The sequence below is a fragment of the Megalobrama amblycephala genome, linkage group LG4 (genome assembly GCF_018812025.1).
Source record: "Megalobrama amblycephala isolate DHTTF-2021 linkage group LG4, ASM1881202v1, whole genome shotgun sequence".
In the NCBI taxonomy this organism is placed as follows: domain Eukaryota; kingdom Metazoa; phylum Chordata; class Actinopteri; order Cypriniformes; family Xenocyprididae; genus Megalobrama; species Megalobrama amblycephala.
Window position 1 is genome coordinate 6210659 of NC_063047.1, and position 13480 is coordinate 6224138.

The 13480-nt window shown below is 35.3% G+C and overlaps 1 protein-coding gene across 5 annotated transcripts in view; it reads right to left on the reverse strand.

The window, feature by feature from the left end:
* stard8 (StAR-related lipid transfer (START) domain containing 8) overlaps positions 1-13480 on the reverse strand; it is an 82537-nt gene that overhangs the window by 46354 nt on the left and 22703 nt on the right. Inside the window, exon 1 of one of the 5 annotated variants that reach the window (XM_048187033.1) lies at positions 6906-7140. The exons of the other annotated variants lie outside the window; for them this stretch is intronic. Coding sequence (XP_048042990.1) covers positions 6906-6942 — 37 coding nt within the window. The 5' untranslated portion in view covers positions 6943-7140. Of the gene's footprint in view, positions 1-6905; positions 7141-13480 lie in introns of those variants that run through there. 5 annotated transcript variants of the gene reach the window in all.

Sequence of the window (13480 nt, forward strand, 5' to 3'; positions counted from 1 at the left end):
CATGGAACAATGAGAGGGATGCAACCAAATGAGGGCTTCATTTGGAAGCATTATATCCATAGGAGTTTTACCCATGCGAGTTTGCACCGCTATGGCCAGAATATCATTGCTTGCATGTGAGAATAATTATAAAAATATGTATTTTTTTTTAATATTATTATGCATTATTATTGGTGGTAATGGTGTTGTATGATTGCAATATACTTTTAAAGTCTGTACACAACTGATCAAACACTAAAGCATGCTGCAAGCAACGCCATGGTCATAGGTTCAATTCCCAGGAAATGCTCAACATACAAAATCTATATCATGATGTATCATCTAATAAAAATATTTTTAACACTTTATAATAAGTTTTTAATTTGTTAACATTAGTTATAGCTAAAATAAAATAATGCATTACACTTTTACAGAATTTATTAAGTTTAATTATAAATACCATCTCTCTCCCTCTCTCTCTCTCTCTGATGCCTTACACTTAAGCGTGATTTATTGGCCAAAAAAGAGAAAACAAAATAAATTTAAAGATTAATTTGACAAATACTTTTTTTTCCTTCTTCTAAATTTCTACATATATTGCAACATGCATGCAGTTATTGTAAATTCTTTTGGCCATGATAATCATGTACTAAAAATCTGACAGCCCAATACAAAATATACTAATTTATAGGGGTGTAACAGTTCACAAAACTTACAGTCACGGTTCGGTACAGCAGGCGGGGAGAACTAAACATAAAATTGCTTCTTTTTTTAATTAAACAGTGGTTTACTGAACAAATTGTGTCTCTGCCTTAAATTATAACTAAAAGTTTCTTAGGATAAAAACATTATCTGCTAATGCTATAAACTGTGTAGGGAGCCCTTACTTGAACATTAAGCTACTTTAATATTAAAGGTTAACAACTGAGCCCAAACTATTAGCCTAAATTCAAATCACTATTTATTTTTAGATGTAATAATCAACACTCAAATAAATTGTATGCAAACTTGTAAGGCGGTTTTTGCATTAACTTCTAAATCTAATTATAAAATTCTGTTTTACTTCAATCCGTTGTTAAAAATCATTTATATACAGTGGCTGTCATTTTCATAACAGATTTATTTAAACATTAAATAATCAAGACATCACTAACAGGTTAAGTAAAATATATAGGCTACTACATATATTAAGCAAAAGAGTTAACTAACAAGCTGTGGACACTGAATGGCTTTTCTGAGGTAAATGCTATAGCTGTTTTTTTGAGGTCTTTCCACCGTTGAAACCCTGAGCGATTACACAAGATATTACACATTTCAGTAAGTTGCACTGTATCTTTCAACATACTTTCAGATGTTCATTCATGTTTATTCTGTAACTAGTAGTGAAGAGGAAGAGATGATCATGTTCACTCACGCTACATGCTGCTGGTTGAACTGAGGTGCCTATACAGCGATCTGTCACGCCACATCAAAGCATGTCAAAACGGCATTTTCTGTTTGAGTTTCGTGATTTCGTAGACAGAATTTGAAGGATGACACTTTTTTTCTTATCGAAAGTAACAAAACGCAGAGCTTTATAGCGATTTTTACAATGCTGTATTCATCGTGTACTGCTTTCGTCTTATCCACATCTTATCTTATATTTGCACCGTACCGAAAACCCTGTACCAAAACGGTTTGGTACAAATACGTGTACCATTACACCCCTACTAATTTATAAATATATTAATATGAATTTTCAAACAAAATACTTTCCAAAAACATAAATGGTAATCTACCATCAAACCATCATGTGTTGCCACAACCCACACTGTTTCTATATTAATTTGAATCAACATCAAAAAGTGACTTTCAAAATCAAACTCCATTGATTGGATCCCTAACAGAGCCTCTGCGTGTTATCAGTATTCCTGGAGTGGTTAGAATCAAAGCAAAAAGCATTCAGGTCAGTGCTTAAAAAGGGGACCTATTATGCAAAATTCACTTTTATATTGTTTTCGAACATAACTATGTGTCCATCTACTCAGTTTATTTTCCCCATAAATCTGAAACTGTAGTTGCGTCCCAAATGACGCACTATACACTATGCACTTATACACTATGTACTTGTGCACTATGCACTCATCCATGTAGTGCGTGAATTGTATAAGGTTATTTTGTCATTTAACAACGGAGTCCGATCCTCCCTTCCCCTCCACTACGTAATTAAAGCTGCGACAGTTGAGTGCACGAAGTGTCCAACATTCCACACTTCGTTTTTTTCCGTTAATTTAGTGCATCATCCGGGTATTTAAAGTGTACTTTTTCTTTTTGGAATTTTCAGTGTGAACGCACTACTGCACTATTTATACTTAAAAACGTCATAGAATAGTGCACAAGTACGCGAATTGGGACGCACCTAGTGTCTCAAAATGAGCCGTTCAGGAATGTACTCCAATGTGACACCACATTGGAACAGGCCCCGTCCACGACTGATGATGAATCTGCCCTATTAGCTTAGCTCCTCCTCTGAGTAAGCTTTAAATTAATATAAACATGCTATTAGTCGACTAATGGCTTAAATTAATGACTACTAGTCGACTAGAAAAATCTTTAGGTCGGGGACAGCCCTAATTTCAAGAGGTCTTCTGGTATATTTCTCATTGTTTGAGTACATTTCTGATAATTCTATGACATCTTTGTATTTCTGATGAAAGTGAAAGGTCACAGACATTTCCAACGGCTCATCAGGAAAACACTGACTTTTGAAAAACAGATCAAGGAGCCTCTGTGCGTTTCTGAAAAGTCTCTGTGTTTCAAAAGACTCTGCATTTTGAAGAGTGTCTATGCATTTCTGAAGAGCCCCTGTTTTCTTCTGAAGAGCCCCTGTTTTCTTCAGAAGAGATTCTGGGGAGTCTCTGCTCTTTCTACAAAGAATCACTACGTTCCTGAAGAATATAAATGCATTTGTGAACAAGCTGCTGTGGAATGTCTAGATATTTATGTTACATGTACAGCACACAACTGATTCTTCATGAAATTGCACATCTGTTTGAAGAAAAACAGATCAAGCCCACACAAAAATTAAAATTGTGTCATTATGTAATGTTGATCCAAACCTGTATCACTTACTTTCTTCAGTAGAAAATAAAAGAAGATATTTTGAGATGTTTCAGATTTTTTTTTTTTTTTTGGTCCATACCATGGAAGTCAATGGTCACTAAAACTGATTGATTACCTTCCAAAGTATCTTCTATTATGTTCTGCAGAAGACAAAAAAAAATTCATACATGTTTGGAGTTACATGAGGATCATTAAAAGACAGAATTTTCAATTTTTGGTCAAGTATCCCTTTAGTACTTTCTCAGCTTTTTTAACCTCGTATCATTCCGTTTATGATAATCAGATCTGGGTGTAAGTAGATCTAAGCAAAAGGCCTTTAGATAGAAGCATCTGCTGTATGAATAAATAGCATCTGTGAAGTGTGTGTGTGGGGAAGGAAATGTTTTCTGTGCTCTAGCTGTATGTGTGTGTGTTTGGCTGAATACAGCTCATTGTTCTAAGCGGCTCTTTGGCTTCTACCCACAATCCCACAGTCCACCTCTACTTACCCCAATTACACTTCTCCTTTTCTTCTTTTACCAATCCTATTTATGCCTCTCTATTCTCCTCTTACACTTCTCCTCTTATTCACCCAACAAACAAACAAATGTATGATTAACATTCTTCACTGACTGACATTCAGGTTCAGGGTTCAGAGGTCAAATTCTCACTAAACCCTGCGTGTCATAAGCAGCGTGGCATTTCCGTACCAGCTAGTTCAGCAGCGAGCTATTAAACACAGCAGTCTCAATCCACACTCACGCACACACACATATTCAGTCTTATGTTGGCGAACTCACTGTGCTGTATATTTTGGGATTGCAGTGTCATAACACATTCTCCTATTATCCACAGCAGGGGTTTTCTAAATGGGGACCTACAAGATAGGGATGGTCAATTTTTAATTTCAAGTACTGATAGATCTCAAAAATGAATACTTGGGGGTGGGACATGTGCGTATGGGGGTGGGTATGGTGGGCGTGTCAGTCATGGCGATAATGAAAATATTAATGAAATACCCTAACCCTGTTATGAAAATGAATGTTGACAAAAATGACTGCTGAAGTGTGAATGAACACCAGTAAACTGAAACCTGTGCTATACGACATCCTATATTAATCAGATATCCTAGATTCACAACATAAATGTAACATTAGAGTTTGTATCTGCACAAAAGGATGCAAATTTAAGTGAACTTGAAGTTACATGCTTGTCTGAATGTGTAACACCCGTTGTGGATGCACTCTTCCCTTAACAACGCTGAAACACGGGAAACAAAAGCACAAAGAATTAACAGCATTCTCTTACAATAGTGTTCTCATTATAATGCAGTTTAGCACTGCACTTAACTGTATTTTCATGATCAAAGTTATTCCAGGCATCACTGCCCAATTTCAAATACATAGTTTCACTTTATTTTGCCCATCTGGACGGTCATGCTGTCCTAACACTAACCAATCAGACCTCAGGTATAACATCCAAAATGCCGTAACAACCAATCAGAAAAAATATATTTTTTAAAGTCACTGCGACCGTCGTTTTCTTGATCGATTGTCGCTGTCGTGTCCAAGTGCTCGAGTACTCAGGTACTCACACACATCCCTACTCCACAAGGGGCCACAAGGGGGTGCTAGATTCTCCGTGGGAATTTGACATACTGTTGGAATCATAAGAATTATTTAGTTCTATTCTATAATTAACATTTTACATTATGTTCCAAGTTTATACATCTAAAAGTACTTTAATAATGTTAGAAAAAAGATATGTAATAAAAACTCTACATTCTCCATTCACCGCGTTCCAAATTATTATGCAAGTGACATATCAGTAAGATTTCAGTAGAATAAACATTCAGATTTTAGCTTTTCTAAGAAAATGGAATGTTTGTTTATTTATCCATGTCTTTTTAGATAACTGGTATCAATCTCAGACAAAATAATTTGCCAGGTCTACTTAAGTCTATGGAAACCCTACTTAGAGGTTGTTCCACATTATTAAGCAAGTTACAGTGCTCATGCCATATGGAGAGGAAGAAAGATCTTTCTGAAGATGAAAATCATGAAATGGTCGAATGTTGTGCAAAAGGCATGAAAACAACTAATATTTTGTGAAACTGAATGGAGATTATCAAATTATCATAAGATTTCTGAGTGATTTAGAGCACAGCAGAACTCGGTCAGATAAAGGCTTATTAATGAAAGTTCCTGTCAAAAAAATTAACTGTATTAAAAGGGCAGCTATAAAAAAGCCAGTGTTGAGCAGCAAACAGGTATTTGAAGCTCCTGGTGTCTCTGGAGTCTCAAGAAGCTCTCCATGCAGACTGGCAGTTGTGCGTAAAGATGCATTTTGGACACCACTAATCAAACCTCACAAAGAGAAACATTTACAGTGGGTGTAGAAATACAAACAGTTTCAAACAGTTTTATTGCTGTGGTTTTTTTTGGGATAGTGCATAGTGCATTGTATTTCAGAAGGCACTATCCTCCTTTTTATATCATAGCTGAAAATGGCCAGTTATGAACTCCACATATCTTGCAAAAGTCATTTTAATACCCTCAGAGACCCTAAAGGGACCTTCCATCTCACTTCCCAATATTCCAGCCCAAATCATAACCCACCAGCTCCTTGCTGACATCGCAGTCTTGTTGGAATGTGGTGGCCATTCACCAACCATCCAGAAATCCATCCGTTTAGACCATCTATTGTAGTACAGCATTAGTCAGTGAATAAAACTATTTAAAAAATTAGTCTTCATGTATTTCTACACCCACTGTTAATGTTTTTCTTTGTGAGGTTTGGTTAGTGGTGTCTAAAATGCATCTTTACGCACAACTGCCAGCCTGCATGGAGAGCTTCTTGAGACTCCAGAGACACCAGGAGCTTCAAAGACCTGTTTGCTGCTCAACACTGGCTTTTTTATAGCTGCCCTTTTAATACAATTAATTTTTTTGACAGGAACTTTCATTAATAAGCCTTTATCTGACCGAGTTCTGCTGTGCTCTAAATCACTCACAAATCTTATGATAATTTGATAATCTCCATTCAGTTTTCATAAAATATTAGTTGTTTTCATGCCTTTTGCACAACATTCGACCATTTCATGCTTTTCATCTTCAGAAAGATCTTTCTTCCTCCCCATATTGCATGAGAACTGTGACTTGCTTAATAATGTGGAACAACCTCTAAGTAGGGTTTCCATAGACCTGGCAAATTATTTTTTCTGACATTGATACCAGTTATCTAAAAAGACATGGTTAAATAAACAAACAAACATTTTCTTAGAAAAACTAAAATCTAAATGTTTATTCTACTGAAATCTTACTGATATGTCACTTGCATAATAATTTGGAATGCAGTGTATATATATAAAATTTTATTAAAAATAAAATTGTTTTTTTTTTTTTTTTAAATAAAGTAAAAAAAAAAAAATTATGAAAGTTGACATCAGTACCATTCTGCTTTCATTTTGCTTTTCTAAAAAATTGGTTGATATCACAAATTATAACTGACTACTGACAGATATGACACAAAAAAGATATAGCGTTGACTTAATAGAAAGTGAATATTTTCCAAATAATCTATTTTACACATTTATTTTTCACCGTATATTCTAAGTAGGGGTACCTCGCAATGCGACTATCATATTTGGCGATGTGTGGCACCAAAGTTTGAAAAACCCTGATATATAGAATCTAATGCACATCAATATTAACAATTTTAAAACACTCTATATCTGAGGTCTGAATCAAATTACATAGCTACAGAAAACTAGCCAACTACCAGAGGCACTTAGTATGGAGACCGCAGCCAGATGCACTGAAGAATAAAGTGAGGTTAAAACTCACCATGACACTTTCGATGTTGTGTGGACGACCTCTCCATCCTAATCACTTAAACTCCAGTGGTTCAGGAAACACAGAAAAGTGCCTGCCAGAGCCATTCAAACACCTAAAACCTGCTCAAGACCACCATACCAACATGCGCTCATAATTTTCCAAAAGGTCCAACCACAAAAGTAGTTTTTATCCAAACAGGGCCATAATCGAAAAGCAACGTTTAACCGTGTCTATACAGTGGAGTGGGATCTGATTTACTGTGGTGGCGGTATCCTGAGGGAGAGGGGGTGGGGGGTTCGTCCCTTCCTGACCACCCCCCCCCCCCCCACCCATTTACACCATCTGGTTCCTGAGACCAAATGTTCGGCCCTCAAAAACTCCTCCTCCACGTACCACATTACAGTCTGCGTGTGCTTGTGTGCCTCAACATGCTAAATGAGCTCAAGCGCCGTAATCCATACGGCCTGTCATTAGCCTTATTAGGGTTGTGTGTTAGGCCCTGAGGGATTGTTAGGTGCTTCATAAAGTTATTAAACTCGGTGAAGTATAACATAACAACCAGCCCAACTGAACACCTGCAACACTCAAATAAGGTGTATGCATGTGTGTTTCGGTGCATTATTGTGCTGAACACGTAGGGGTGTGCGATTCTGACAAAATTATTTTTACAATAGTGATTGTTAGACAGTTTTTGATGAATGGGTTTTTGTGATTTTTATTGGGGCTGGGCGATATATCACATGCGATTGTCACGTGCATTTCGTCAGTAAAGCCGGTTCCCTGATTACCGCGAAATCGCCATCACCTGCTTTCAAATAGAGCGGCATTTAATAGACAGAGCCGTAGATCACTAACAAGCCACACAATATCGTGTTCATATCGCAGATGAATCACCTTCGATAATGAACGCGATATTGCGTAGCTTGTCAGTGAACTACGGCTCTGTCTATTAAATGCCGCTCCATTTGAAAGCAGGTGATGGCGATTTAGCGGCAATCAGGGATCCGACTTTACTGACGAAATGCGCGTGACAATCGCATGCGATATATCGGTCAGCCCTAATTTTGATTGTTAAAAATTGTGAAATGATACTTTAAAAATGAAACTTTAAATGCCAGTAGGTGGTGGCAAATCACTTAATAAATGAGTCAATGGCTGCATCTGAATATGCATTTATGCATTTATCATTACATAGTAGAAGAACAATTATGTCAGAATTTACAGTATTTATTAAACAGTAGGTAAGTACCTGAAAGATTCTCAAGTGTGCATCCAATGGACAACTTTACTATCCCACGAGACCACAGGGGAGCAGTTGTGAATGGCAGTGAAACAATGCAACTAACGCTGGTATGATGAACGTAGTATTTCCAGAGTTCATTCAAACTACACACATTCATACTATATAGATTTTTTATATAATTTATATATAGATTTTTAATGTAATTTTATGGTACATTTAAAAGATGTACCTACTCAATATGAATAGGTCGTTGAATCACAGACTCGACCGATTCATTCAAAAACACAGATACATTCAGTAACAAAAAAAAGACAATAGTGTGTCTAAATAGTGGGTCAATGACGTGACGCTCATTTTTTTGTGTCCTTATAGTTTTAGTTAAATTTAAAAGGGTAAAAATTGCAAAATAAATGAACAAATTACTTACATACATTCTCTTTTTGGAGGACCAAGTCTAAAATTTCTGGTTTTAATCAATTTTGAGAGAATATTTTGGGATTGATTGCAAAAATGTCAATGTGGTGTAACCGTAAAAACTTGGTACCAAATAATTGATCTTGTTTAAAAAAGGTGAAATTCTCAATAAAACACCATATAATCTAGTTTGGCATAATCTTACATTAGAACAATTTAATAGTAAATAAAAATAAATTTAACACCATTGTTCTGAATATTATAAATAATTTGGGGAATCATTGGAGTCAAGTCAAATTCCTGAAGTGTCAAGGTGGTGTAACCACCACTCAAGGAGCCATTTTGTTAATATTGTGCAAGAAAACCACGTGACAGGAAATTATATCACAAAGAGGGACCCCTGGTGACACTAAATGCTGCATGCAAAGGTTAGTAACTGTCTTTAAAATATGAGATAATTTGACATTTTTAGGGTATGGTTAGGTATTCTTAGGTATACATGTCAAATGGTATGACCCCATGAATACATTGATAATTCATCATTATTATAAAAATGTGTATTGACTTTAAAAATTACATTTGAAATATTTCCAACAAGGCCATGTGCTTACATAGGTGTCCATGATAATACCTGTCAAATTTGATTTTAAATTGAAATGTCAAGTGGTGTAACCGGTTACACCATTTGACTTCTATTACAAGTCTTTCTGTTAGGGGCAAATTTAGTCAAAATCACTAGTTTATGGTGCTGATTAAAGATGTAATATAAACTAAACTACAATTTGGAACTATTTTCAAATGTTCAATGTTTTATTTTTTTGAGGAAGTGGTGCTTTAACCACAACTTTATTATTAAAGCTCTGTAATTCAGTAAAATAAAATATAATTATGTTGCACAACATTAATGTTTAGAACATTAATGTTTAACATTGAAATGTTTAGCTTCAATGCATATTTCTATTCCATTCACTTAAAAATGTAAGTAATCTAAAATCATGGAGTGATTGCTAACGAAAGATAAGCGCGTCAAACGTATCAAGAGCAGCTTTTATTATGCCGCAGTCGCTGCTTATGCTTCTTCAAGTCAAGCGTATGTGAGGTAAAGCAGCTCTATTTTATCATATTAGACACATTTGTGTGTTCACATTTGTTATGCTACTCTGTGCGTTCGCTCGGCAACTGCTATGAGACACTTTGTTGCACACTGCAGTCAACTAGATCCATATTAGGCTTGGTAAAACATGGTACTCACAGTAAATCAAGAAAACAAGGTTTAAACAATAAGACTAAACGTGTTTAGCTATATAATATGATTAGATTTCTGTCGACAAATGTATCCAAACAGTTGCTCATCTGTCTAATAAAACACATAATATATTAAAGCGTCTTTGGTGTTTTTGTGGTTTCGACAAAATAAAACCGGAAACCGAGATTAACGCGGGTATCATGTCATTGATAGGCGACGCATGGACATGGCTCGTGTCCTGGTTATTATTTCTCTAGGTTTAAACATTCTTGGAAACATCTGGCATAATATAAGTACACAAGTCAACAAAATATATAAAATTGTCCAAGTGGTTTTTTGATATTTGAATCCAAAAGTCTTATATATTGTGCATTTAACCAAAGACTACAATTTACATCTATAAAATACAATTCATTAAATTTCTAATATTTTATAATTAAAATGACATAACAGAGCCCCTCTTCCCCCAATAGATAAATCGATATAGTTTCAAGCAAGGAAACAGTGGCTCATCACAGAGCACAAGTGAATTTTGATCCTGCTATCAGATATTTTTTTCTTAAGAAATCATCACTTTGATGATTTATTGTTATTAGATATTGTTCCTTAAAGGGTTAGTTCACCCAAAAATGAAATTTCTGTCATTTATTACTCAACCTCATGTCGTTCCAAACATGTGAGACGTTTGTTCATCTTCAGAACACAAATTAAGATATTTTTTGATGAAATCTGAGAGGTTTTTTTTAATCTCCCATAGAAAGCAACAAAATGACCACATTCAAGGTCCAGAAAAGTTGTAGAGCCATTGTTAAAACAGTCAACGTGACTGCAGTGTTTCAACCTTAATGTTATGAAGAGATGAGAATACTTTTTGTGCGCAAAAACAAAATGAAAATTATGACTTTATTCAACAATCTCTTCTCTTCCTGTCACTCTCCTCATGTAGGTGACGCAGTAACACGGTGAAGGCTTCCTTGTTTATGTCCGAATGCCAGCTCAGTATTGGCCCTCAGCTCAGATGACATCACGTGATCAGCACAGCGCATGCGTGTGAGACTGATGCAGGACCCGGCCAATAATGAGCTGGTGTTCTGACGTAAAACCTGGAGTTTCTGCACTGTTTACCATGTCAACAGCATAGGAGAATGACAGGGAAGAGACAAAACAGTTTAATGAAGTTGCTATTTTTGTTTTGTTTTTGCACACAAAATGTATTCTCGTCTCTTCATAACATTAAGGTTGATCCTTTGCAGTCACGTCGACTGTTTTAACGATGTCTTTAGTACCTTTCTGGACCTTGAAAGGGGTAATTTCGTTGCTTTCTATGGGAGATAAAATGATCTTAATTTGTGTTCTGAAGATGAATGAAGGTCTTGTGGGTGTGAAATGACAAGAGTGTGAGTAATTAATGACAGAAATTTCATTTTTGGGTGAACTAACCCTTTAACTGTAAAATATATGAGACATGATTTCACTGTTCAGTAGTATGATTATTTCTTGTTGCCAGATGTTGTTTTTCATCACTGAAACCACTTAACTTAACTTGCTGACTGTCATGCTTGATTTTCAGTGTCAATTTGTTCAACAAACAATGGCCTTTGGCTGTAGAAGCAACATGGTCAGGTGGTGTAACTGGTTTGTGTCAATTGGCGTAACCAGTATTTTTCATAAAAAATATAATTATATACAGAAAAATTAATGTGGAATAAAATGTTATCATCTAGTTTAGTGTAATAACATGACTTTAAACAATTTTAACATAATTTGTCAAAGATTATTTAGAAATCAGATGTGTTTTCAGCATGTGTCCCACCAAATATTGCAAAAACACATTAAAATTTACATTTAGAGATAACTAATAAAATTATTTTTCATTTGATATTTTAAATTGAAGTATATATTTCTATAAGTGAGCTTACATGCCATCTAGGTGGATAAAATATTTAATATTACTCATTCTTTGGCGGTTACACCATTTGACATTTTTAGGTACATTCATTCTTAACTTTAGTAAAAAATTGTGCAAATGTCATTTTTATCAACATAAAATCAACTTAGACACAATATATACATTTTAACGTACCTGATGCATGATTTTAAAACAGGTTTTTAAAAGATTTTTTAATTTCTCATCTTGCCGCACCATATTTGTCACTGACCCATATATATATATATATATATATATATATATATATATATATATATATATATATATATATATATATATATATATATATATATATATATATATATATATATATATATATATATATACACACACATTTCTTTAAGCCCAAAAATGTGCATCCATCCATCATAAAAGTAATCCATACGGCTCGAGGGGATTAATAACGGTCTTCTGAAGTGAAGTGATGCAAGTTTGTGTGTATTTTGAGAAAAAAAAAAAAAAAAAAAAGGGAAAAATTAAATAAAAGCGATACACCAGTCATCCAGCTCTATTGTGGCTGCGGTCGCCATGGAAAACTCACACCGGGGGCTCAGCTAGAATCTTTTAAACTTAAAGCTGCAGTCTGCAATTTTTCCTCTTTGTCGCCACCTCTGTCTGAAACATGCGATTGCAGTCATATGCGGAACAGTTATCTGTACGTGCATTGTGCCTCGGCACAGCTCGTCAGCGCGGATGAATCTAATGTTTGCTGTCAGTCACCGCACCGTGTGGATACTGAACTTCAGAAATCACAGATTCTACGTCTTGATAGTATGACCAATATAAGAATTTTCACTGGAAAATATCATTTGAACAAGTAAGTAACATGTCTGCCACTTTTGTTCTGACAAACTGAGGAAAAAAGCATTAGGCCTACAATAAATTGCGCTGCCAATGATGATTAAATCTAACGATAGCTTAGCTCGGATCATGCCAAACCGTGCAAATTATTATTACTGTTATATTGTTTTCAAATTGTTATTGTTAACAACATCAGCATTGCGTGACTGTGAATTTAGTGTGTATTAGTGTTACCTGTAGATTTCAGTTTCTGTATCCACTCCACAGTCCAAAGTCTTTTGCTTTTTGACTACAGGTGAATCTCCAGTTGTCACTGATGATTGTCATTTAGATCTTTCTGGATTACAATCCACCATCAAAATGATAAGTTTAATTATTTCAGCTGCTGTGAGAAAAGGCTATAAATGTGCCGCTACCGGCAGCATCCTCACATGATATAACGGACTAGCCTCTCCACGGGACTCCTTTCTGTTTATGGACGTGACATAATGACGCACAGAGGAACTGCGGCATGCTCAAATTTCCCGCGGAAATCCGCCATGTCGCTCTTATTATAAAACATTATTACAAGCTTAATGTTGTGAATCAAGACAAGATAATGAGATAGTTTTGCACACTGGCTGGTTATGTACTTGCTCAAAAATTGATTTTGGATCATTTTTAACCAAAAAAAGTTGCGGACTGCACACTCTCAGAAATAAAGGTACAGTGAGGGTACAATTAAGTACTTTAAGGTACAAATTTCACAAATGTGCCAGCAAAGGAACAAACATGTATCCAGCTGAGTACCAAAAAGTACCTTTCCAAAGAAAAGGGGTACACAATGAAATATGCATGGTGAAAGGTACATATATGTACCCTTTGAAAAGGTACATTGTCATATAAAGTAATAGTTAAGGTACAACATTCACAAATGTACCATTAAAGGTCCT